This window comes from Cyprinus carpio, chromosome A17, assembly GCF_018340385.1.
Source record: "Cyprinus carpio isolate SPL01 chromosome A17, ASM1834038v1, whole genome shotgun sequence".
Classification (NCBI taxonomy): domain Eukaryota; kingdom Metazoa; phylum Chordata; class Actinopteri; order Cypriniformes; family Cyprinidae; genus Cyprinus; species Cyprinus carpio.
The window spans coordinates 11,178,473-11,204,758 of record NC_056588.1 but is presented as its reverse complement, the minus strand read 5'-3'; the positions used below and the strand labels follow the sequence as shown (position 1 = coordinate 11,204,758).

At 36.3% G+C, this 26,286-nt stretch overlaps 3 protein-coding genes across 7 annotated transcripts in view; all 3 read right to left on the bottom strand.

Moving 5' to 3' along the window:
- The window catches only part of LOC109060748 (rho guanine nucleotide exchange factor 10-like), a 40,549-nt gene extending 36,087 nt beyond the window's left edge, over positions 1-4,462 (bottom strand). The window contains exon 1 of one of the 2 annotated variants that reach the window (XM_042774068.1): positions 4,279-4,462. The gene's annotated coding sequence lies outside the window, so the exon portion shown is untranslated. The remainder of the gene's footprint in view (positions 1-4,278) is intronic. The other variant, XM_042774067.1, reaches the window with a different exon arrangement.
- A 2,181-nt stretch (positions 4,463-6,643) lies between these two features.
- On the bottom strand, positions 6,644-12,678 carry LOC109107975 (protein CLN8-like). 4 transcript variants are annotated; one of them, XM_019121160.2, is made up of 4 exons: positions 12,488-12,678; positions 11,972-12,243; positions 10,787-11,146; positions 6,644-7,918 (listed from the first exon to the last, which is right to left on the bottom strand). In XM_019121160.2, the coding sequence occupies exons 2-4, from the start codon at positions 12,158-12,160 to the stop codon at positions 7,598-7,600; spliced, it is 870 nt and encodes a 289-aa protein (XP_018976705.1). In that variant the 5' UTR covers positions 12,161-12,243; positions 12,488-12,678; the 3' UTR covers positions 6,644-7,597. The 4 variants fall into 4 exon arrangements, 3 of the variants coding, with proteins under 3 accessions (XP_018976705.1, XP_042629999.1, XP_042630000.1); XM_042774065.1 differs by having other exon boundaries at positions 11,972-12,197; XM_042774066.1 differs by lacking the exon at positions 12,488-12,678 and adding an exon at positions 12,284-12,301 and having other exon boundaries at positions 11,972-12,197.
- Positions 12,679-13,119: 441 nt separating this feature from the next.
- The window catches only part of LOC109107962 (disks large-associated protein 2-like), a 128,151-nt gene continuing 114,984 nt past the window's right edge, over positions 13,120-26,286 (bottom strand). Inside the window, exons 10-16 of the mRNA XM_042774064.1 lie at positions 25,003-25,155; positions 24,125-24,368; positions 20,544-20,639; positions 19,968-20,422; positions 18,621-18,712; positions 17,535-17,687; positions 13,120-17,058 (exon numbers count right to left, since the gene is read on the bottom strand). Coding sequence (XP_042629998.1) covers positions 16,858-17,058; positions 17,535-17,687; positions 18,621-18,712; positions 19,968-20,422; positions 20,544-20,639; positions 24,125-24,368; positions 25,003-25,155 — 1,394 coding nt within the window. The 3' untranslated portion in view covers positions 13,120-16,857. The remainder of the gene's footprint in view (positions 17,059-17,534; positions 17,688-18,620; positions 18,713-19,967; positions 20,423-20,543; positions 20,640-24,124; positions 24,369-25,002; positions 25,156-26,286) is intronic.

Sequence of the window (26,286 nt, the reverse complement as noted above, 5' to 3'; positions counted from 1 at the left end):
AATTCAATGATGAACTGCCTTTAACTGAACAATTAGTGTTCACTATGGTCATTTTGCATTATTGACACACTATTTTTCTAATTAATGCTGTACAGTTGCTTTGACACAATCAGTATTGTTAAAAACATTATATAAATAAAGGTGACTTGACTTGTTAGAGTAATATACACCGACATGCCTTATTGCGCACATTTACTTTCATTTAGAAGACAAATCTACAGAATGTGAGACCAGACCTTCATAATTTATTTTACAATGCCACACAATAGTAATTTATACAGTAAATAGCATTCTAAATGGCTAAAGTAAATAAATATTAACCAACAGCAGTAGTGATACAGAGCAAAATTTAAAAGGGAGGTCTAATGCTATTTGATGCATTCTCACTTATTTACACTGTTAAAGAGTTGGAGTCTCAGACTAAGCACGACCAAAGTTTCAAAAAAAAAGTTAGATGTATGATGGAGTATTTCCTACACAAATACACTCTTTCAATAATTTTATGAACGTTTTTTTTCCGAGTTTTTTTCCGAGTATGGCCCTGTATGACATCATAAAGGGTGGAATTCCTTTTATGGGCACCTCTCCCGGAAGAGCGTGCACACATCAACTAGAGCGAGAGCAAGGATTTGACATTTTGTTCTTAGACTATGAAATCAACAATGTCACCAAAGAAGTGTGTTTTAGGTTGTGAGGGAAACACAACCTTGTTCAGCTTCCCAAAGAACCCAGCATTAAGGGAACATTGGGTGCAGTTTTTTTCTCCGGGGCAGTAACAGAGTTGTGTAAGTGTGTTTGTTTGTTCCTGGCATTTTGGTGACGAATGTTTTATAAACAAATAAAATAAAATTTAAGTCATTAACGTTTTTGTTCCTGTTTTATTTACGGCGATGTCACAGCTTGCTGATGATCGCTACACAAAAGCTGTGCGTGCTCGAGACTCTTTAGCTCCGCCCATGCCATGCCTAGAGGAGCTCGACTGCTTTCGGCAAGAAGCGTAAAGCTGTATCTGTCTTTTGTATATCTGATAAAACGAAAAACTCTTCAGAGATGAGAAAGATGTAATACTAACCTATAAGTAGTATGACATGAGATTGTCAGAAACTCTGTGTGTGTTATGTCCCCTTTAATCACAGTTCACTGCTAATCTTCTCTTACAGTGAGCTAGGAAATGCTGCGATGAGAAAGCAACCAGTTGTGAGCGGCAACCAGACTCAAAAGAATGATTTTTACATAATGTTCTTTTGTTTTACAAGAGAAAGAAAGTCATCCCACAACATGAAGATGAGTAAATGACAGATTTTGATTTTTTAAATAAATTTTAACAATCCATTCACTGATTCTTAAAGTGACAATTTAATGAAAGCAGAAACACATCTTTTTTTCCATATTGTGAAATAAATTCAAGTTAAACAGATTAACGAGGGAAAAAAAATAGGACACGACTTGATTCAATCCATTGGTTGTTGATCGGAAGGAGGCTGATCTGAATGTGAGCTTATGATCATTTGTAAGAAAGAGGCATGGAAGATCAAGCTATGATAATTTGATTAAAATTACGTGCTCAAAAAAAAAAAATAGATCAATAAGATCAAAAACATGCATTTAGAAAAAAGGATGAATTTTTGTTTCATGACAACTTTAAAGAATAATGCTAAAGGTACATGTAAACATCTCACATAACACCGTATCATAATAAATGCATTTAAATCTTAGAATAAATTAATTAAGGTCTTTCCATTAAGTCTGAAAAGATGTTTAGGCTGCTGTTCAGGGTCAAAATTTTAATTCACAGTAGACTTACAGAAGTACACTTTACAAACCACTAAATAATGACCTGGAAGAGTAAACGCCACATGCCAACTATCTATTTTCTCCTATAAAAGCTTGAAATGTGTTAAATATGCACCTAAAGCAAACACTGTGACCTCATGCAACACACCCAATAAGAAAACACACACACACACACACACACACACACACAGGCAGGTCAAAGCCAGTCTAAATCCTGCTGGGTTAGACATTAAAGACAAAGGACGAGGAGACGAGAACTTAAGTTTGATGACGAACCCTAACATAACAGCCATGATATCCTGTTATCTGAGTGTCACCATGATAACAAAAGAACTGCAAAACAGACATTAATGCTAAATGATGATTAGATTCACATTCATCTTAAAGGGACAGTTCACCTGATTATATTTTCTTTTGATTTCTACTGACGAATAAAACTCATTCAGGTTTGGAATGACAAGAGGGTGAGTAAATTACAGAATTTTAATTTTGGAGTAGGCATTCAGGAAAGGCAAATTCATAGTGCTTAACTAAAATAAATTTTGAGAAGTAGCATCACTCCTGGCACATTTGGAATTTCCTTGGATTCTCCACAGATTTCAGTAATCCTTCACAGAAAACACAATCGCATACATGGACATGGGAGCTCTAACAATTGACAAACATGGATCCCAAGTGTATTGTATGATCACAACGTTAGATGACCCAACAAAACAACATCTGTCACCCAACTCTTTTAGCACAACAAAACAACCCAATGAATATCAAGCAAACAAAGAGTTTTTTCTCTCCCTTTTGTCTCTTTCTCCCACTGTGTCAAAGTCCCCCCGTCATAAATTCCATTTTCCCTGCAGATTCCTTCAGGAAAAATTTGCCACTCCACATCAAATCTATGATGTCATTCACCCCTAAAGAGCTCTATTGTATATCAACCTCTGTGCAAGTGGAGCACTACTAGAGAAAAACAAGGAAATGTTGATTGGCTGCAAAAAGAAATGCTTGCTTGGATGTGGATTGAACCAGTGAGCTTCAGGCTATGTTCAGCAAGCTTGAAAAGCTTGTAATCCACAGCCTTTATTTACGGAGCAGATCACTGTGGGTGGAGAAGCCCCCTGTTCCAGTGGTGTGGCTATTTGCTAAGCAAATTGCCAGCAATCTGAGCAAATCCTGTCCTCTTCTGTGCTCTGATGCAAAGTGAGTCGGACAAGCATAGAGTCAAACAATGCAGTCGCACATGAGAAAGCTCTTCCACCGTATCACACACACACTCATCTAGGAAAAAGCCAGAGGGCCCCAGATTCCTAAAAGCACTGCAGCTCCTGGGGAAGGAAACGATGCAGTAAAATTGAGATGAAGTGCAAAGTTTCACTAATTAAAAAGAGCATTCCTTAAATGTTTCCAACCATTAGATACATATTTAACTCGGAGGTATGGAGCCCAGAACTGAATGACCCACTGTCTGCATGAAAGCTTAGATCTTTAGAAAGGCTCTGGGAACTATTCAGCAACCTTCTTGTCTACAGGCACAGAAGAATTTAACCTTCAGCCCTAGTACAGATTGTCAAAACTGTGAAGGACAAAAACAGTGCATTTCAACAATGAGGAGTCAAACTGTTTTCATATTGAAGGACACTACGACAAGTTATTTTATTTTTTGTACCACAATAAATTGATTGTTGTAGCAGGGTTCTTTTCAATGATTTTTCAATGACTGTGATTACTGGATTTTTAAATATCATTTCAACCAGCCACAATGTGAACTAAGTGCACCTTTACTCAGTAAATTTTCTGCATCTCATACAACAAACATCCATATCTAGAGGGCTGATAGGATTAGGATTGATCTCACATGAGCGTACATCATATTAACTATATTTCATAATTGTACAGTTAACTTCGTTATGTGATTTTTGTTAGTTTTTAATATGTAAAAAAAAAAAAAAAATACTGAGTGCATAATTAAATTAAAACAAAGGGCCATTTCTAGCTGATCAAAACTGGAACGATTTATAATAAATTCCAAGATTTTAAAAGAATTAATATCATGGCCTGGAAATCACAATTTTAAAATTCCCTAATATTTCTAGTTGTCTAGTCTACAAGTTTTAGATTAGATTATACCAGCCTTATGCATTAAGTGGTTACTGTGAAAGCTCGATGCTTATTAATACCCAAGTGTAAAGATTTTTAATAAAATCTGACATGACTGTTCGCTGTTGTCACTTGCCACGTAAAGCGGAATCCAGCAGGAAAAGCGCAGCCGTCCCATCAAGCACAGATGTTGAAAACTTTAAGTTATTAAAAATATATCATCATTGCGACAGCGCTCAGGCAATACACTTCATAATAGGGTGCAAACTGCAACAAAGACATCAATATTATGCTAAACGTGCGTTACAAATTACAAACTTATTTCAAACATAATAGACTTTCAGTGGATTCTCAAGTGTTTGGGAATTTCATACGCATGATTTATGAACTCACCATCTTTCTGGATCTTTGTGGAAGAAAATTAAGTTTAAATTCCGTCAACTGTGCCGCAACACCGGTTAGGTGCAAAACAGACTAAACACCAAAAATATACTCTGCATCATATTTTTAAGCACTGTAGGCAACTTTTCCTCTTGCTTTTCCCAAACGCAAACCAACCACTCCATGGCCCCACCCACCGCTGCGGCCTCATTGGTGGAGATTTTGTTACCGGTCTCTAATTGGTTTCAAGACACGTCAATCAAATTCCCTGCCTTTCGCCGTGTCGATGGTCACAGGCGTTCCAATCTGTGTCACGTGAAGTATGACTACCGCTCCGCTGCACCTTATGCGTCTCTCACATCCAGAGTTCTAAATCAATTGGTATAATTCTAAAATTTGCTGGAAAGTCTTACAGAGTTTGTTATAATAAATAGGTGAAATAAACACCTAGATTAAATACAATATTAAAGCATTTCACATAAATACTTGTTTTCCTCAAGCCTTAATAATAAAATGAAAATCAAATGATAATTTTGAAGTGGGTTGTGATTTAATGTAACAGATTCCTTTCACAAATGTCCAAAGTCTAGCAAATGGTTGCAGTGTATTTGCAGCGCTATACTGCACTCTAGTGGTCAACACACTCGCTGAATGTTTTCAAACTTTAATGCATTAATGCCGATCTGCGATTCATTTTGATTTGTGTAGGGGATCAAATGTAATTTCTGTACTTTAATAATAAAATTAATAAAGTAATCACGTAACTGGGCCAGCCGTATGTATAGCCGGTATACAGTGCCAGCCAATCAAACTAAACATTGGTATCCTGGAGTTTGTTAGTCCTTCACCACTGTAAGCATTACAAACCTTTGTGGAACATTAGAAGTACCTGACAGGGCCTTGCTGATTAAAAAAAAAAGTGGATAGAGGAACCATCGCTCTCATAGTGAGACTTTGGCTATCCACAAGCAAGACAAGTCTTTGTTTGCTTCTTCTTCTGCTCAGGTTGCTGCTGGCCCTCCTATTTACTGGTATCTTTGATAATTAATTGCAGAACGCATATTCACATCCCTAAAGCTGAAAATTTAAGCTGCACTTTCTGCATTAAACTGTTAACTCGGTGACTCAGAAATGCAAGAAAACATTTCTCCAGAGAAAAAACAAACAAACATATTTTGGTGGTAAAACCTTTATTAGTACATAATAAATTATACAGAAGAGCATCCACGGTAGCTTTCAAGCTTTGAATCTTGAATTTTAAGCCTATATTTAAATATATGCATTTCCCTGTGAGTGATAATTTCAGTTGAAATGTGCACCCAATAACATTGATTAATATTTAAATATACAACAGGTTTCCAGTCACCATACTGAAGACAACTGTGGAAACACAAGCAGTAGTTTGTTCCAGTTTTAAATGAATCATTTTAAATTAACCACAAAATGTAACAAGAAAATACGTTTAAATAATCAGTCATGGTTTTGGTATGCATAGAAGTACATATGAATTCCCAAAATGAAATGAAAATGAAAGAAAAAGAAAAAAGAAACAAACAAAGATAGTTTCAAGGTTAGTGATATTTCCTGTTATTTCCTTCCCTCTCATTCGAGAGTAATGAATGTTGTCTGTGAGCGGTTTAAATATCATTTAGCCTGCTATACATGTATGACACAATCCCACAGTTCACAGAAACCCACAGTTCTGACTCTCTCAGTGTGAAAGAACAGGCTGTCAAAAGCTGCAATGCTCTTTTTAAAACCACACTGAAAAAGACAAGAGCAACTAAAGCCGAGGTATTTTAGCAGCTGGTGATAGCAGTTAAACTGCCCCTTTGTCACTATTACATTATAAAGAAGTTCTGTCATAAATTCCTTAATATTTATACATTGCTTTTTTACACCTGTTGCTATCAGATAATATTGCACATCCTCTTTGTATCATCCTCAAAATACCCTGAGCTGTTACAAAGGTCAAGCATTGAACCATTTTTTTTCCTTCATTCATATCCTGTAGTAGCATTGGCTCAATGTGCAGATTAATTTGGTACATTAAGGTTTTGTATTGTCTGTTATATTTGCCTTAAATGTGCTATATGCCATAATGTGAATTTTCTTTTTTGCTTTTTAACTTCATTTAAAGAATCTATATAAATTATGACAAAAAGAGGAAGCATTTGGTATAACATACAAAAACACAGAGGAACTCTAGTTCGATATCTAGTTCTCGAGATGAAACAATATTTTAAAATTAAATAACTTTCTTTCCATACCTTATCCCTCCCTGGTGCACGTGCACACACACACACACACACACACACACACACACACACACACACACAAAATCACATATTCCTTTCTACAGAGATTAGTCAGCCTCTGTCGGAACAAACCCTATTTATGCAGAACACAAAGAGTTTAGTCAAACATCCATAAAAACTCCTACATCCATTGAACACCAATACACAACCTCTGTAAAAGAGAATTCCTTCGTAAAATGAAACAAAAACAAGGTCTGATGTTTCCAAAGCAGACTGAGTGACATTTAGTGAAATAGAGTGTGGCTGAGATGACATACCATGCTCAATCATAAAGCAGTCAGGGTTTTCTTTTCACAAGACAAAGAATCACTGAGAATAACAAATATGAGCCTATCATGCAGATAAAAACTTAAGAAAAAGACAAGGATTTCCCAGCTTGAGAGATGCTTTGCTGCACGGACTGCCAATGTGCAAAGAGAAATGAGACTCAAACAGCCACTCCTGAAACACCCAAACACACATAAAAGGCTTTTCAGGACACCCAACTCAACTCAGACAGGAAGTTGAAAGCAAGTTGCATAAAACAGATCACATGATTTTTGCAGGCTCAAAGAAGTCTTCCTGAAACACGCATCAGACTTCTAATCTTATACTGTATAGACAGAACTACTGTACTTGAACAGACAGTTCACCTAAAATGAAAATCCAAACTTGAATGACTTTCGTTCTTCAGTAAAACGCAATAGATAAAATATATATTAAAATAATCTTTTGGTCTATATAATGAAAGTCCTGAGAATTTGTTTTGAGCCCCATTGATACTCAGTTTATGGACACAAACAGTTCCACAGAAGAAAGTTGGTCATTCAGGTTCAGAACAACATGAGGGTGAGTAAATGATGATACAATTTTCATTTTTGGGTGAACGAATCCTTTTAATACAGTAAGTAGTAGTAGTTAGTGCTAAACCTAAAGCTCTTAAAACTTCAAATAATACTAAAAACACAACTTTGTGTAGCAGACCGTATCTTCTCTAGACTGTATTTCCCATAAGACCTTGATGTTAGTGTTAATCAGCTGGCATGGGGCTTGTGTCGATCCTGGTCTCGGATCGGTCCATTCTCTGCTGCAGGTTTGTTGTCAAAGTTCCAGTCCATGGGATTGAGAAGCTGCAGGGTTTTCTTATGTGTCCAAATGGGGTTGAGGAAGAAGGTGAGCAGGAAGAGGCCTGTGAAGAACAGCAGTCTTTGAACCAGTGGGATGTGAGTCTTCATCTCCTCCCAATGATTCCAGCACACCCACCACATGTAGTAGGACAGAACCATCCGGCAATGAAACATGTGGATCATCATCCATTGGTTAGCTTTCCAGAACAGAGTCTTAGACCAGCCCGCTAGAAAAGAAGGAATGTAAGAGTTAAAACAAAGTTCAAAACAGGGTTACAGGGTCCAGCTATAGACAGGTTCTAAAAGCTGCCAGGGCTGAGCATATCCACAAACTCATAAAAAATAACCAAAACAATCCAAGGTTTTTATTTAGCACAGTGGCTAGATTAACAAATAAACAGACACCACTCGATCTAAATATTCCCTCACAGTTTAATAGTAATGACTTTATGAATTTCTTCACTGATAAAACAGATAACATCAGAAATACAATAACAAATGTAGATTCTACAGCGTCTAATACTTCAGCCTCATTCATCGTACCCAAAGATAAACTGCAGTGCTTTACAACTAAAGGACAGGAAGAGCTAAATAAACTTATCACTGCATCTAAACCAAGAACATGTCTGTTAGATCCTGTACCCACTAAATTACTGAAAGAGTTGTTACCTGTAGCAGAAAAACCGCTTCTCAATATTATTAACTCGTTATCTGTAGGTCACGTCCCAAAAACCATTCAAGCTGGTCGTTATTAAGCCTCTTATTAAGAAACCACAACTATATCCTAGTGAACTGGCAAACTGTACAGACAGACCCATTTCAAATCTTCTGTTTCTGTCTAAACTTTTTAGAAAAAGTTGTGTCTGCTCAATTGTGCTCCTTCCTGCAAAAAAATGATCTCTATGAAGAATTTCAGGTTTCAGGCCCCACCATAGCACAGAAACTGCACTAAAATTACAAATGACTTGCTTCTTGCGTCAGACCAAGGCTGCATGTCATTGCTAGTTTTACTTGATCTTAGTGCTGCGTTCAACACCATAGATCATGACATACTTATAGATCGATTACAAAACTATACAGGTATTCAAGGGCAGGCTTTAAGATGGTTTAGATCCTACCTTTCAGACTGCTACCACTTTGTTTATTTAAATGAGGAGTCATCTGAATTATCACCAGTAAAATATGGAGTGCCACAAGGATCTGTCCTAGGTCCTCTGCTATTTTCAATATACATGTTGCCCCTTGGTAATATTATTAGAAAATAGGGGATTAGTTTCCACTCTTATGCTGATGATACTCAACTATACATCTCACCATGACCAGATGAAACTTCTAAATTATCTAAGCTAACAGAGTCTGTTAAAAATGTAAAAGATTGGATGACCAATAATTTTCTCCTATTAAATTCAGATAAGACAGAGATATTACTTATTGGACCAAAAAAACAGTACACAGAATCTCTTGAATTACAATTTGCAACTAGACGGATGACGTGTTACTTTCTCTAAATCTGGGTGTTATATTAGACAGCAACTTGTCTTTTGAAAATCATATTTCCCATGTTGCAATAACATCATTCTTCCATCTTAGAAACATTGCCAAGCTACGAAAGATGTTACCTGTTTCTGATCCAGAAAAGCTAGTTCATGCATTCATGACCTCTAGACTGGACTATTGTAATGCACTGCTAGGTGGTTGTCCTGCATCTTCAATAAACAAGCTACAGGTAGTCCAAAATGCAGCGGCTAGAGTCCTTACCAGGTCAAGAAAAAATTATCATATTACCTCAATTTTACAGTCTCTGCACTGGCTACCTATTAAGCTCCGTATCAGTTACAAAATATTATTACTTACCTATAAGGCCCTTAATGGTTTAGCTCCTGCGTACCTAACTAGTTTTCTACCACGCTACAACCCATCACGCTCCCTAAGGTCAAAAAACTCTGGACTTTTGGTAGTACCTAGGATAGCAAAGTCCACTAAAGGAGGTAGAGCTTTTTCTTATTTGGCTATGCTAATTATGTCTCTATTTGTTTCTCTGTTTCTGCCTCGGGTAACTAGGATTTACACAAGCTTCAGTCTGGATCCAGAACACCTGAGAAGAGATGATGTCAACCCCTCAGAGGACCTCAAATGATTGCAACCCTGAAACAACATACAGAACTAAATTTTGCTTTAAGTTTGATTTGCATCATATAATAATCGCTGTTAACAGTGTTTATCGTCTGTTTGATTACATCTTTATTTAAATTTTCTGTACATTTCTGTACATAAACTGACAGTCACCACTGATAAGCTGCTACTAAATATATTGTAAAAACAATTTTCTGTAAAGTTGCTATGCAACGATCTGTATCATAAAAAGTGCTATGCAAATAAACTTGAATTGAATTTTATTGATTCAAATGTAGTTGATTCACAGTTAGCTACTTAGAGGGAATTTGAATTTCTACTGTACTGTATACTGACAGATTTTTGAACTCTGATCTCTGAAATCTAAAGCAAATAAACAGAATAGTTCAAACTGTTGCTCCATCATGACAAGAGTCGACCTGAAAAAGGAAACTGGCAGATAATTTACCGCTAAAGCCTGCTATATTTACATAAAAAATAAAAAAGCAGTGCTGTAGAATGCAAATACACATTCTGTGTGTATGTCTCTTAAAGGGTTATTCCCACAGAACGTGTTTGTTTGTGCATTTAAAAACACAAGAAGCAGGGCAGTGGAATGAAAATCTCATTGTCTAGAGAACTTATTTTTTAGAAGTTGAACTTTAATTTAAAAAGGTTGAAACTTAGTGAAAAAGTTCCTCTTTCTAAGAACAGTGAACAGTTATAGCATAACTATAAAAGAGTTCTCAGCTTTAAAACATGATAAACTGTTGAACTGAGGAAGAAAACATGTTTTTGACATGGCAAAATAGAAGTGAAACTGGCCAGCAGATGAAAAATGAAAGGCGTTTCAGAACCTCACTAGACAAACTGTTTATTTGCAGCTTTGACTGTATATATATTATTTATTAACAAACTGCACTAAATCATACTAACAAACTGAGTTTTCAAGTAAAAAGTTTTACTTTGACCTTTGCGTCTCACCTTAAGCAGCATCCAGGAGATGCAGGTGAAAGGTGTGCTCATCTCTAGCAGTAAAGTCACCATAGGGAGGAAATGACCCAGCCAGTTCCACACAACTGCCCCAGCAAACCCCGTGAGGGCGAAGAAGTGATGCACGGCTAACGGCAGATCGAAGGACCGGAATGCCACATTGGATGCATGAAGGGCCACATTTTCAAACAGGAAGAATCCTGTAGCGGTCAGCACGTTGAACCAGGACCAGTTCTCCTGCCCGAGAATCTTATCAGAGTAGATGGCAGAGTCCTCCATGAGTGCCCGAAGCCCTGCCACCGTGCTCTGGATGCCAAATACAGCCCGTGTCACAGCCAAATCCCAGAAGACTGAAGGAAAGATAAAGATAGTAATGTTAGGAAATTATATAGGCACAAAAATATCACTTTCATATTAAAGGAATAGTTCATCCAAAAATGAAAATTTGCTGAAAACTGACTTACCTCAGAGCATTTAAGATGTAGATGAGTTAGATTTTTCATTAAAAATTCCTCTGCAGTGAATGGGTGCCGTCAGAATGAGAGTCCAAACAGCTGATAAAAGAATCACAAAAATCCACAAGTAATCAACGCAACTCCAGTTCAATCTATGTGTTTATAATAAATTCTTCAAGACATTTTTAACTTCAAGAAATTGCTTTCTCCAGTGAAAAAGCTGTCTTGTCGGACTTACGAAAGAAATATACAGATCAAACACCATTTACAAGTGAAAATGGCCCAAAACAGTTCTAAATAAATATGTCAGTGGATTCGGATGTGAAATGACAACAGGGGATAGACTTTTTCACTGGATGAAGCATTATTATGGATTATGGACATTTAAAGTTGAAACTGACTGACGGATTTTTTTTTTTTTTTTTTTAACAAACATGCAGCTTTTTGCTTCTGAAGACATTAATCGACAGACTGGAGTCGTTTGGATGACTTGTGGATTATTATGTTTTTAATCAACTATATGAACTCTCATTCTGACGGCACCCATTCAATCCATCGGTGAGCAAGTGATGTAATGCTAAATTTCTTCAAATCTGCTCTGTTGAAAAAACAAACTTCTACATCTTGAATGGCCTAAGAATGAGTGAATTTTCAGCAAATTTTCCTTTTTGGAAGAACAATTTGTATTTTTTTTTAAACAATCAACCATATTAATTGGCACCTTTTCTTTGGCTGACAGTGATCGATAGGTGTTAAACAGCAGGCTAGATAGGATGTGAGAGAGGAGGAAGATAAAGGTGTAGAAGATGAAGCCCAGGCTGATGATTTTCAGGTGAAAGTCCTGGGAGGAGTAGTCCATGCTTAAGTTGTGACCCGAGGACAGTTTTAATTTATTTGGCTGGGAGGACATTGCTCAGATCTCCGAACGAATGTCAGACTGCAGTGTCCTATGGTAATACACCACAATCAGCTCCCATGAAACCAATTACCAGTCTAGAACAAGAGAGACACTCATTATATTATACAAACATACCTTCTGGCCCATCTGTCTGCATTAATCACTGAGAAAATACTCTGCCCTCTACTACAGTATTAAAACCAAATTCTGACCTTAAACAACATAAGAAGAAGTTAAAAATAAACTGCAATCTAAATCACACTATAAATGAAGATAATTTCTACATGTTACAAGTTTCTGTTTGTTTGTTTTTTTTTAGTTTGTTGTCATTGCTCTTACCTCTTGTAGACAAAATAACGTTCACAAAACAGATTCTTAATACTTTTTGCGTATTAAAGACGTAAACTATTAATTATGTCTTTTGATGTAAGCGCTACAATAACAAAGCTCACATTCCTTCACCGGGCTCTAGCAACTACACAGTTACAGCTAACCCGTCAGACTGTGAGACGTCACGTGACCTCATCCAATCACATGACCAGCCTTTATAAACGCCACTCTGTCGTCCTCTGCTGACAAAAAGGATGTAGAATTTTGAAGATTGCAGTAAATGTAATTTTTAATAATATATAATAATTTAAACCAACAACACAAACAAACACACACATTCTCACACACAAATTTAGAATTCAATATTTTTATAAATTTATTTGATCACCAATGTGGTGGACATTTCGTAGAGCTGTATTGCAAAATTAAAATCTGTTTTTATGAATGTGTTTTGTTTTGAACTAGATTACCAAAATGTCATCAGATCAGGGTTTAAATAGGCACAGTTATCCACAATTTTGATGTTTTGTCACAAAACTGGTGCTGGACTGGTGAAACAAATGCGAGACGACTGTTGGGAAAAGTTCTAATCGTTGTGTTGTTAATGTTGTGTAAAGTTAATCCAAGACAATCCAAAGAACTAATTTCCTTCAAAAATTTAATGACTGAATTATTTACAATATATTATCATAGCAATAATCAAGTCATGAAAAGAAACACAAATAATCCAGATGACCAAAAACAAAGTCAAATTTGTAATACAAATTTCTAACACAATTCAAACATTTCATGAATACATAAAAATAAACAAAACTGATAAGTTTAACAATAAACAACATTCAAAAAAGTGATTTGGAAAAGCAATGAAGCAGGAAAACCCACATTCAGCATCAGAATGGTGCATGCCCCCACCCCCCAACCCCCCAAAAAACAAAACAAAACTCAACCGATAAGGAAGAGCAGAAAAAGAATTTTGCTTCAACAAAGGTTCAATTATGTATTTATATTATATATATATATATATATTTATATATAACTATTTATATAATTCTGTACAAATAATGAATATTTGGTATTATATTCACCCTTCAGATATGATATACAGTATATATTAAATGAAAATATTCTCAGCTAAACAACTACCTTTTTCATTTGTTAATTTCACTAGGATTTTATAATCTTTTCACATTCTGAGATCCAGGATTAATCCAGTCCCAAGATGAAGCTTCTCTAGAGTAAGAAACCGAAACAGGCGCATCTCAGTCCGCACCGGTACCAAAGGCCTGCTGGATGTTTTCAGATACTGTGGAGCGGAGGATTAACCATTTTCAATGAATCATTTCTTTTTGTTTAATACTGACTAATGATTTATTTTGATGGAAATAAATGTACATATGAATGGAGTAAATGCACATGGTGTTCATGAAAGCATATCTAAACATGACCACTCAGTGCAACCCTGCTGATGAAAATATGGCAATCCTACAAACAAATCAACATTTGAAAACTGATTCCACTGTTCTAAAAGTTGGCAAGAGCATTTGTTCTTCCAGATGTTTGTTTAGATGTCAGCTCACCAAAACACTTTCAGACTGTCAAGTTGAAATGATATGATGAAGCATGGGGAAGACAAAGTGCATGAAGGTCTGTGAACAGCAGAAGCTGTTCAAACATGTGGCACATAAACATATTTGGCACATAAACACTGCCTGCATTACTGGCATGTTTGCATATTGATAATGGAGCAGGTTAATCAGAAAGAACAGCTGCCACATTGCAGGACCGTATAATCACAAACACGTCTTTGCCATGTAGGGGGGAAAAAAGCGTATAAACAAAACATGATTAAAATAATAAGTTCATTATCAATGTTTAAATTTGCCATAATAAAAAATGAATATCATATAATCAGCTGGTAATACCTACAAAAACGTTTTGATAGTTAACATGAACAAACAATGAACGACTACATTATTTTATTAACATTAACAAAGATTAATTCTGAAAAAAAAAAAATTGTTGTTAGTTCAGGTTAATCAATGCATTAAATAATGTTAACAAATGAGACCTTTTTGTAAATTGTTACCCATCAATTGTGTATTACGTGTGTATTTTTCAACAGTCTGACTAGTTAGTAAGGCCAGGAGGGTGTCAGTAATGACCTGTGGATTTCTGTAAACCCTGAAGGCCACGACTCGCACTACAAAGCTATAAATTGCCCAGAACTTGTTCCATATAATGACTAACAAAATAATCCATCAAAACTTCCGCTGGTGTGAAATGAGCTAAAACACTGTATTGTGACTTTAGGCGCAATTTACAGCAGAAATCCTGTGTTTTGGGTTGTGTTTTGAAAAATATACTCCCAAAATTTCCTCTAGCTTGAAGCCAGTTTCATCAATTGCAAGCCTCTCTTAGATGAAATGCTGTAATTGTGTTTGAACAATGAAAAAAAAAAAAAATACATAGTACAGGGAAATTAAAAGAAAATATTTGCTTCTAACGACAAGCTCTTCTCAAGGTCATCTCGTGAAGGAAATTGAGAATATAAAGCTACAAGGTATTCGAGTGGAAGTGATAAAACTAATCTCCTCTAATCTCTGGCCTCCTCTTCTTCTATGATGCAGAGGCAAAAACAGGGCAGTCGCAACAGAATGTGGGGAAATAGTTAGACTTTTGAAATGTAATGTGACCTTGTATGATATATAGGGATAAAAGTGGATAAAATATGGCATTTTTGAATAATATGGTATAAAGTAAGTCTTTGTGAAGGTTTTTGAGGCTGCCGGCAGTGATACTTCAGTGGCTGCGAGTCACTGAGAGACAACCATAAGTGGTCATGCATTTATGCTTCATATTAACAAAACATCAAACTCTTTTATCTGAAGTGTTAGAGCTGGACTTCTGCATGTTTAAGCTGAAATCTCTCTCTGGTACAGAAAGTGGGTCCCTTTAGTGATATATTCTTAATGAAGCCTGCATTTTAAAACAAATTCAATGATTGTATAACAATCCAAAACAATATTGGCTTTTCTGGTTTTGATAATCTAATATAATCAACCATCCTGTTTGGACAAATGCCATCAAACAGACTTGAGAACAGTTTGATTGTACAGTTAATTCATTCTGCATGTTTCATTCTCACAGATGTGTGGTATGTGGACTGCATGCAGTCTTACATCTATCACCAACCGCCAAGTCATCTAGATAATAATGGGAACACCCAAAGTCTCCTTCAGTCGAGACAGAATTATTGATTCTCTTTGTCAAGACACATAGAAAAGATGTAAAAAGCTGTTTTTCTTTTCTTTTCTTTTCTTTTTGTGGAGAACATGGGCCAGATGCTTGATAACAGCAGATGGAGTGGAAAATGGTTCAATAAAAATGAATAAAACTGATGAATGACTAGGTAAGGCTGAAGGAATGAAACATTCAGAGACATGAAATGATAAATCGATAGTCACACAAAACCTTGCAATTCAACTGCAACGATATCTTTTAGAACTTTATTTCCCTTGGAAATACATACAAACATACATTTAGAAGAAGAAAGTGCAAAAATGCATTTTTGAACCTTTACATTGTTGAATTTAGGTTTTAAGCAATTGCACCCAAAAACCTAAAGCAATTAATCTAAAATAACATAAACATCAAGTATGAAGCAATGTGACAGCTGTATATTTGATATCAGTAAGTAGGTGAATAATGAAAACTGATCTTCAATCCGGCAATGTAAACCCTCAGGGTGAGATTTAAATTTTCCCTAAAATGTATGATTGAGGTATTTCAGCACTGGCACTTACATAAATGCTCACAAGAGAGTTCATGAGAAAAATACTCAATGTGGAGAGAGATGGAAAGAAAGAAAAACACAAAGACAAAGAGAGAGATAAATGAATCATAAGAACGGAAATACAAAGCTACAGAACTTGAACGAATGGAACCAGATGGAACCGGAACTAAAGACTTCTCTTCAGGTTTCTTAATGTAATAAAAACAAATGAATTGTTTAAATCTGAGGCCTCAAAATTTAAATTTTTCAATTTTGAAAGTGCTAAATGGATGCCATAAAGACACTCACATCAGATTGACTGTGATTAAAGCTTATATGTAAAGTTTTGCTTCGTCAGGCAACGTCACGTGGGTCTACAATTGCGATATGTTGTGCAATTTTGGTGAAGTATGTCTCCCTAAACAGGGAAAACTTCATATGGATGTTGCAGGCAGTTCTAAAAGGTACAAAACCCTTTTGACAGGTATGAAACACTTTTGTTTCTGATGATTTGTTTGTTGAATGGATCGTGGTATTTCGTAGTATCAGGCTCTGTCACTGAGAGTGATGATGGTGATGGGTGTGATAAAGGTGTTCCCTGTGACTCTCAGAGCCGCGTTTGGGCCTCTGGTATATAGATCTCGATGCTGTCGGCCCGTTCTGATGCTGAGTTTTGGCGGAATGAAGCTGCGCGTTTGGCTGCCATGAGGCGCCGTCGTGCCTCCTGTCTTTGACGGTCAGGGAGATCCAAAGATTTTTCCCTTGTCACACTCTTACGCAATGTCTTCTTTGGTACTGGCGGCGGGAGCTGGAACCATGACATACACAGGATATGAATGTACAAATATTGTGTTCATTTTTTCATTTAAATGTGTGTCAAGTAATATCTGCAGCAGACTAGAGGTACATTATGTTTTTAATTTAATTAATAAACTATACACTAAAAATTTAAAAGTCAGGGATTGGTAAGGCTTTTATGCACACCAAGGTGGCAAACTTAAATTGTTTATTGTTTTCTTTTATTTTAAAATGTAATTTATTCTTGTGATGGCTGAAAACTGTTTTTTGTAATATTTTTGTGGGGACTGTGGTTAATTTTTTTTTTCAGGATTCTAAGATAAATATGGAAAGCAACATGAAAAATGTCTTTACAGTATTGATTTCTTTAAAAAATCTTAACAACCCAAAACTTTTGAATTTATTTTATAAGTACAGCCTCGAGCATCAAATTAGGTTTGATGTCAAATACAACCATCACAAATCCTCTAACCAATCAGCTCTCACCTTCTTCACAGGACTTTCAATAAGCCTCCAATCGTTGGATTTAATCTTCTGCAGCTCATTGAATTTGGAGGTAACATCATCAATGGAAAGCTGCAGCAGGTCCCAGAACCCGGCCAGGTCCTGAGAGGTGGGCCGAGGCATGGCACTGGGGTCCTGCAATAAAACAAAGTTTTAAAAAAGTACACTGTACCCTAAAAATGTAAACAAATCACAAATCGACATATTTTTAAAAGTTCATTTTAAAAATAGTGTTAATTTTAACAATAAATACTAAGAAATTGAAAAATGCTCCATTAAAATTTGTTGATCGAGTTAAAAAATGCCAGTGCACAGTGGACTGGTTGCTTGCATGCATGAACAGTATAAACTGTACATTAGCAACTCAAATGATAAATAATAAACAAAAGCATTTGGAAAACACATTAATAAACTATTTTAAATGCTAAATAAAATGCCATTTAATTTATCAGTTTATTATTTATTGTTATGTGTAACTTTATTTTTAACATAGATTAAAAAATGTATATTAATTTGCCAACGAGTGATTTAGTTCTTTGCATTTTAAGTTCTGAATTAAATGCAATCATAATTGATTTCTTCATTTTATTTTTAAGTGGCACTCCTAATCCTCCACAGGATGCACATCTTTATAAAAGACTGTATTAAAGTCGAAAACTGAAGTGTAACCATTTTTATTTGATGCAATAACTATATTTTTATCATTTGTTGTTATTTCATAAATCTGTATGTGGCCAATTTACCACTGTGAGTGTTTATCATTAAACAGAAGAGTATTTTATTCATGAGGTTTTAGATTGTTTACTAGAACATTGCTCTATCGTGCATACCACAGTACTTGGTCATTTGCGTTCTCTGCATGCCTGGCTCAGATCAGCTGATGTGCTGCTGTGTATCATATTTAATGAATATAGCAGCAGAACAAAAGGCCATCAACTACACCTCAATTACTCCAGCACAGACAACCCCCATAGAAGTGTGGCAGAGTATAAAGCATAGCACAATAATATAAATAGAACACACATACTCGTGCACAAATTGGCATATGTGCACTCTGATGTTACCTACTAGGTTCTGCTGGCAAAGCCAATAAAATTGCTGGAATTTCTGGGACATCAGGAGCTGAGCGCTTCCTACAGCACTCCGGATCTTCCCTAGGACTAACACACAAACAGGAAAAGAGAGATAAATGTTTAACAACCATGACAGCTATTGAACTCACATGCTTATACAGTACATATTTAACTGTTTATGCAGTTAATAAATTGTCTGTACACTTATATACCTGTGAATTCGCAAATAACCATGTAGATGTTTCTGCTACAAAGTATTATGTGAACTCATTAAGATGTCCAAATACCCCAAAAAAAGTTTCTACAAAAAATATTAAACATTGATATATATATATATATTTTTTTTTTACATCAGTATATCAGAATGATTTCTGAAGGATCATGTGACACTGAAGACTGGAGTAATGGCTTCTACAAATTCGGCTTTGCCATCACTGGAATAAATTACATTTTAAAATATACTACAGCAGAAAACTGTATTTTTTACTGTAATTTTATCAAATAAATGCAGCCTTGGTGAGCATAAAAGTCTTTCAAAAACAGCAAAAAATCTTTCCAACCCCTAACCATTTGAATGTTTGAGTACTACATCTGCTGAAATTGTGAAGTGTGGAAACTTTGGGGACTATCCCATAATATATGTCCATTCTTTTGAAATTCAAGTGCTAAGTAGGTACTAAGAAATTTGTTGTTTATAGAGAAATTGAACTTAGTAGCCAAGTAAATGTATATGCTTCTTTACTCGGCTTCTCTACTCTTTACTCGCCTAATTTGTTGGTGTTAGCTGGTCTTGTAGGCTGTATTTATAGGGGTCTTGGGTACTTTTTTTGGGGGAACTTTTGTCCGCCCAGCTAAACACCAGCTGGAAGACCATCTTAAAACTTCTAAGACCAGCAGACCAGCTTTTTCAGCAGGGTCAAAGAACAATGGCAACATGACAGATGCAGTATGTTATATGTGACTGTCAAAGTTCTTCATTAAATTCTTCATTCTTCATTAAATTCAGTATATACTCTCACACTCTACACTTTCATACTGTAATGCATTCTCACATCCATTTCTGTGCATTATCTCCCTCAGTCTGTCGTTCAGAGCCTCAGTGCTGCTCTAAGCTCTTTGCCATGGAAACCTGACAGATGTTGACAGACGTGATTGCTCACATGGCAGCACTCTCAGTGCGAGTCTCTAATAACCTGGAGCTCTGCGTGTGTTTCACCGTTAAATGCGACACTTCTTTGGACTCATACCTGACACTTTGAAATCTGGAACCAAACTCTCCACCAAACAAATATTATAAAATAAAGATTTAACAGCTCATGAAACCGGAGCTCTGTTAACTCACTTTCCTCCGACAGATCGTTCTCTTCCGCCTCTCCCTCCAACTCTTTGCACCATCCCTCCATCTTTTTTGTCTCTGTGTGCAGCAATTGCATGAACCAGCTTCCGTCCCTCCTGCACGAGGGCGACGCTCTTCCTGAATCCGTGGGTTGGGGTGGCGTCACTGTAACCGCCACGGTGGCAATGGGTTCCCGTGGCGAGGGCTCCAACCAGGGCTCGGGGCTTCGCTGGGGACTTGAGGGCTCTGTGGGGGTGCGGTAGTCCTCGCGGTAGCTGAAGAGACCCTGTGTGCGGACTGTCCGAACAGCGCCATACTGCGTAGGGGTGCTGGGCTCGCTGTGACGCTGGAAACCTCCGCCAAACTGAAGACCTTTATCCTCCATTAAAGGAAAACCCTCCAACTCCAGATCAGCCTGAACGGCAGCCGTGACACTATTGGACCGCTTAAACCGGCCCTGTCTGTATGAGAGAGAAAGATCTCAAATGAGACCAACAACATTTCACATTCAGCTGGTACTTTGGCAAATCGCGCCTCTCAAGCCCTTCACACAGAGATAAAACAGAGGTGCTGGGTATCTACCGTCTCTCGTCTTCCACTTGAATCCCAACAGAATGATACTCTCGAGAGCCTTTGCTTTCACACTCAGAATCAGTCGCCTCCAACAACAACACAGAGCTTTAATTGATGATTTCTGACCATGTACATACTTCTAATACTTACATGATTATGAATGATATGATTAGCATTACAATAGTGACCCAGAAATTGTGCAGAATCATAACTATTTCTTTGTGTCACACATTTTACATCAAGATTACATCAAATTTTAAATTATGAATTTTCACTATCTATACACCATAACTTTTTTTGTTTACATCAAGATTACATCAAATTTTAAATTATGAATTTTCACTAGGGGGCTAAAAATTCAGTGGGATTTACCAGAGTCTAGTCCACAAGTGTATAAAATACAATGTGCTATCCAAACATTTCAAAAGAGGAATAGAAGCTTATATTGTAATAACTGTATTCGTTATGTAATCTGGCAATTTAATCTGGTGATTCCTTTTCAGTTTCCAAGTAAAAAAAAAAAGTGACAGAGCACCTGAGGAATGGTGGAAACTCAAGCCTGGAGTTAATAAACACTGAGAGATGCATAAAGTAAACTTGAGAGAAATGACTATGCTGTTTAGTCAAGCCAACTGCAGCTCTAAACAACTGCAGCTCAGACATTGTACATTTATGCTAATCAATTATGCGTTTTTAAATATAATTTACAATAAAAATCATGTATAATGATAACCCTGACCCTAAACTTAACTCTATATATTTGGAAGAATGCATTAAATTGATCAAAAGTGACAGTAAGTGACAATACTTTATATTTAAAAGCTGTGCTTTAATCAAAGAATCATAAATCATGTATCACAATTTTCAAAAAATTATTAAGTAATACAACTATTTTCAACATTAACACTAATAAAAAGGTTTCTTGAGCACCAAATCAGCATATTAGAATTATTTCTGAAGGATTATGTGACACTGAAGACTGGAGCAACTTTTTATCAAATAAATGCAGCCTTGGTGAGCACGAGACTTTGTTCCAAAACATTAAAAAGTCTTACCGACCCAAACATTTGAACTGTGATACATTATTTTACTTTTAATAATTAAGCTGCTATTTTTAACAATTATCGCTATTAAAGCAACACTTTGTAAATTCAGGTGCTCTAGCTGTTAATAAACAGAACTGCACGCACCCCGCAGAAGAACATTCTAACCGGAGCTACTTCTCTGAGTTTATGTCTATGGCGATTCACGCAGGTATGTCTTACTCCGCAGCGGTGACGACCCGAACAGGCTACAATAACAATAGTCCAAAAATAATCACTTATTATAAATGTACCGTAGTGATTTGGGATAAGACAAAAAGGCGGTTTGGTACATGAATTTATGATGTACTCGCTCATTCTATACATTTTGCAAATTTTGAACATGTGTATGCAACAGAGCTGTTATACTTTATTCCTGAGAAGCTAAAATACATTCTGTAATAACTTACATTCTGAATACATTCTGAATAACCGTAATAATGAACTGAAGGTCAATCTTTCAGGTATATCAAAAATGATGTCTGTCGCTTAGAAGAGTCCATCACTGCTAAGAACATCAAACCATCTGAAGAAAGTGTGACTCACACAAGTGTTGGTGAAGGACAGGTTGAGGAAGGGTGAACTCAGAATCAGAGAACAAGATGATTCTCATCATAGATCAGACAAATCAGCTGTCCCTGATCTATAGGTCTGACCGAACATCAAGAAGCAGAAAGGCTGAGCACAGGAATTCTGTTTGAGTGAGTCAGACTGTCAGGCATGAAAGAACGAAGGCCAGGGTATGAGGTTTCTTTAGACACAAGTCAGTCCATAAGGATTACAGCTACAGTAGATGAGCAGTGCTGTCCTTCACTGTAGTACTCTAGGCCTAGGGTAACTGTGGTGAAATCTTCATCCCACTTCATTCACTCTGTCACATTTTATCAAATCTCAAAACTGGTGTGGTGAAGGTGCAGAGGGTGGGCAGCAGATAGTGACCAGGGGTTATCAAAGCAACAAAAACAAAAAAGCACAGATAACTTGTGTGCTATATTCAACGTCTTCTGATTTCAATTACACACATTTAGAAATTAAATAAGAAGACTTTCCATTTCATTGCAAATATAACCAGTTTTTTTTTCCACTAATAATTAAATGATTTTAATTAAAACATACTGTTAACACAGATGTGAAGTGGAAATAACACAAGATATTAACAGAACACTAAAAATGTTTTTTTTATTTATTGTAGTTATGGTGATGGTAGCTGCAACAACTATTTTCAGGCTAAAACCACCACACTTTTCCTAGTCGTTGTCCAGAACTCTATGTGGTAACACATTATATGGAATATTCCTCCCATTACGCTGCCAAAAAAACACAATGTGTTTTTTAATTGTTTTCATAGCAGATTCTGTTTCATTGAAAGATGGAGACTGGCTCATGTCCAGCCAGTGACAGAGAAACCTGTGCTGTTTGTCACTAATATGCAAGAAAAACCTAAATCTAAATAATTGCCATCTTTAGGGCAAACATAATTTTTAATAAAAATAATGCTGTAAAATTCTGTTTCATGACTGGTAATAAATATTTATGGACTCAATTCATCCCCATTGGCAGTTAATTGTGCTCCCTGTGCATAACCTCTAGGGGTCAGTCTGGACAATGAATGCAGAACACATGACCTAAAGGGCTGAGAGGGGCAAACCCATTTAACATTATTTGAACATGATCTCAACAGATATTCACAAGGCAAAGAGAGATAACTGCTGGCAAGAAACAGCTTGAGAGAGGGAGGGAGGGAGGACGAATAGAGGAGATGGGAAAAGAGGGCGATTAAGGGAAGGAGAGAGAGGGAGAGCCCATTCAGTGAAGCCTGAGTTGAATGTTAATTAATAGATTGCGGTATGATGACTCAAAGGAAGCTATTTTTAGCATGACAACACAGACTGGAGGTGTATGGGTTTGTATATACTTTTGTGTTTGGACTCCAAAATAACCTACATTGCATTGGTTAGATAAGATTCAGTTTGCATGAGTGCCTGTGGGTTGGATTTATCACTAGTCAGCACTTTGTTCATGAATATTTTGTTCTCAACAGACAGGCAGGAGCTCAAAACAAGAGGGAAGTGGAAAGAAAAGGCGGATTTCTATTCAAGCTAGTCAAAGTGGAAGTTTCAGCAGAAATAAGAAAAAAAAAAGAAGAAAAAAAAACCAACGGTGACTGTTTCCAAACAGTTTTCCTCAAACACTTTGTCCGTTTCCCATTGATTTAGCCCCACCCTAAAACCCACATTATATTCTATATACTTATAGTTGTCGGCATATTAAACATGGAAAAGGGTATTTTAAAAAGATAAATACTTTTTTAGGGAAAAAAATTGTAGTTTACCAAATCTGTATGAATTTCTTTGGAACACAAAAGAAGATGCTTTGAAAATGTCCATATAATGAAAGTCAATGTACTTCAGTGTTATTTTGGACCCCACTGACAATCTTTTTACAGACAAATACAGCTAAACCATTCTTTTAAGTAGTGATGCAAGTTCTTAGAATAAACTATTGCACTTCACCTGTATTCCTATTGAAGACCTTGGTGTTTTTAGGTACTCTTCTGCTTTGGACACCAGCACAGCTTTATCACAGGTCATCACTGAGCTATGGCTGTCTGTGGAGGGGTGTCTCTTTCCTGCCATCGCCATGGCAGCTGCTTCCATGGCGATAGTGACGGCCTTGGCACTGTCCAGACTGTCAGTGGAGTTATAAAGGGCTCGACCCAAACTCAGACTCACCCCATCAGAGCCCCAGATGCCTGTGAAACAAGCATAAAGAGAAGCTGGTGTCATTTGGAGGACAAATAAGAATATTGTGTGGTTGTGAATGATGCAATTTTCAGAATTAAAGAAATATTCTGTTACAGGTTAAGCTTAATCAACAGCACTTGAGGCACAATGTTGATCACCACAAAAAAATATTTTTGACCTGCCCCTCCTTTTATTTAAAAAATTTACTGCACATTAACATGATTTCAATATAAAGAAAATTACTTATTGGCCTTTGCTGTGTAAAATCCTGGGATGGGAGCAGTGTTGTTATTGTTAACTAAAACTATTAAAATTGTTTTTGTAATTGAAATAAAGCTGAAATAAAATAAAATCTAAATATTAGATAAAAAAGTTAAACTTAAAAAAACATGTTGCTTTGGCAGCTAACTGTAATAAATAAGTTTAATAAGTACTAAAATGTGTAAAACTAAAACTGAAATAAAAATTAAAGCTATTAAATATAAAACACCCGAACATAAATGACAAAGCCACATAACAAAAATAATAAAACCCAAAACTAAAATAAAAATTAAAACCAAGCAAAAAAAAAAAAAAATTCAAAATATGGGTAAGTACTATAATAATTTATAAATATTACTTAAATAACACTGGTTTACATACCCCCTCTGGCCAGTTGTCCCTCATGGTAGGCGTCCTGCGTAGACTCTGTGCTGCTCTGCGCTGTGATGGAGATGAGAGGTTTGGAGGTGGAACGAGGGGGCACAGGTGGAGGGGTCCTCTTATAGGTGGGTGTACTGGGTGTGTAGGTGACCGCTGTTAGAAAGGGAGAGGTTTAATGTCAAATATCTCCAGTGCATCAACATGATGCAACCAAATATTCAAGACTGGAGGGGGACCAAATGTAAACGTTTAAAAAATGGCCAACACTACCATATTAACTGGTCACTATTTTAAGGGACAAGTAGCTTTATCAAAATGAACAAATATGTCAAAAATGAGCCTGGTGAATGCAAATTTTATATACAAAATCCCTCTTCATTAATAAAGGAGAAAAAAGTATGAAATACAGTAGTGCTCTAATGTTCTTGTAAACAGACTGTGAAGCCATGAATTCTGATTTGCAAAAGGTTATCTGCAGATCTCTTCCTGCTCTAATCCACACAGCTGGACCAGGCAGATAAATGGATCTTTGATTTGGATGTGTCTTCTTATTTAGTGTATGTTTTTAGATTTTTGAGGATGAAAAGTTTGAAGGTCACTCATTTTTTGAAAGGTATTGTGTATTTATATATTCACAATAATCGAAAGTGACAGAAACGATGGTCACTGTAAGGGATCTATTATGACCTACAGTAAACCAAATGAAAGGAATAACCCTTGCAGTGTAGTATAGTTATTTTTGAGTGAGTCACAAGTTGAAGCCCTGGGGTCTAAAAGTTACATTGAAAATCTGGGATTGAAAATCTAATTTCAACCTGTAAAGAAAAAGAAAGTGGTGAAAAAAGAGAAACGCTGTGGTGTAAAAAAGAAAGAAAAACCATTTCAGATTCTACACTATTTCTGGGTCACTGATGTGACACTGATTATGTGATTCTTCAGATGCTCTTGGTTACATCATCTCAAATCATACTGGAAAACATATTCATCAGGTTTTATAAAAAAAATATGAAACGTTGTGGCTTAAGTGCTGCTGCCATTAATGCCAAAGTATTGTATTGGAAGTATTGGAAATCCAAGTACTGCATAATTCTAAAATGTATAAGTTTGGCTTTTCACTCCAGTTGTCATGATGATGATATTATGCATAACAGAAGCACAAAAACTAGTGTTCTCAAACTTTAAGACCCTACTGTTTGTCTTAACTCAAACCCTGCTAAACCACATCTCACCACATCAGCCAGCTTTATAACCTGACTGAAGAACATGTGTACAACTGAATCAGAA

Bases quoted from the DNA above. Each gene is read 5' to 3' on its own strand.
- LOC109107975 (XM_019121160.2), bottom strand. From the start codon at position 12,160: ATGTCCTCCCAGCCAAATAAATTAAAACTGTCCTCGGGTCACAACTTA. The intron at 11,147-11,971 runs GTGCCAATTAAT...ATCTTTCCTTCA, and splicing joins CACTGTCAGCCAAAGAAAAG to GTCTTCTGGGATTTGGCTGT. The intron at 7,919-10,786 runs GTGAGACGCAAA...CCTTCTTTTCTA, and splicing joins TCTCCTGGATGCTGCTTAAG to GCGGGCTGGTCTAAGACTCT.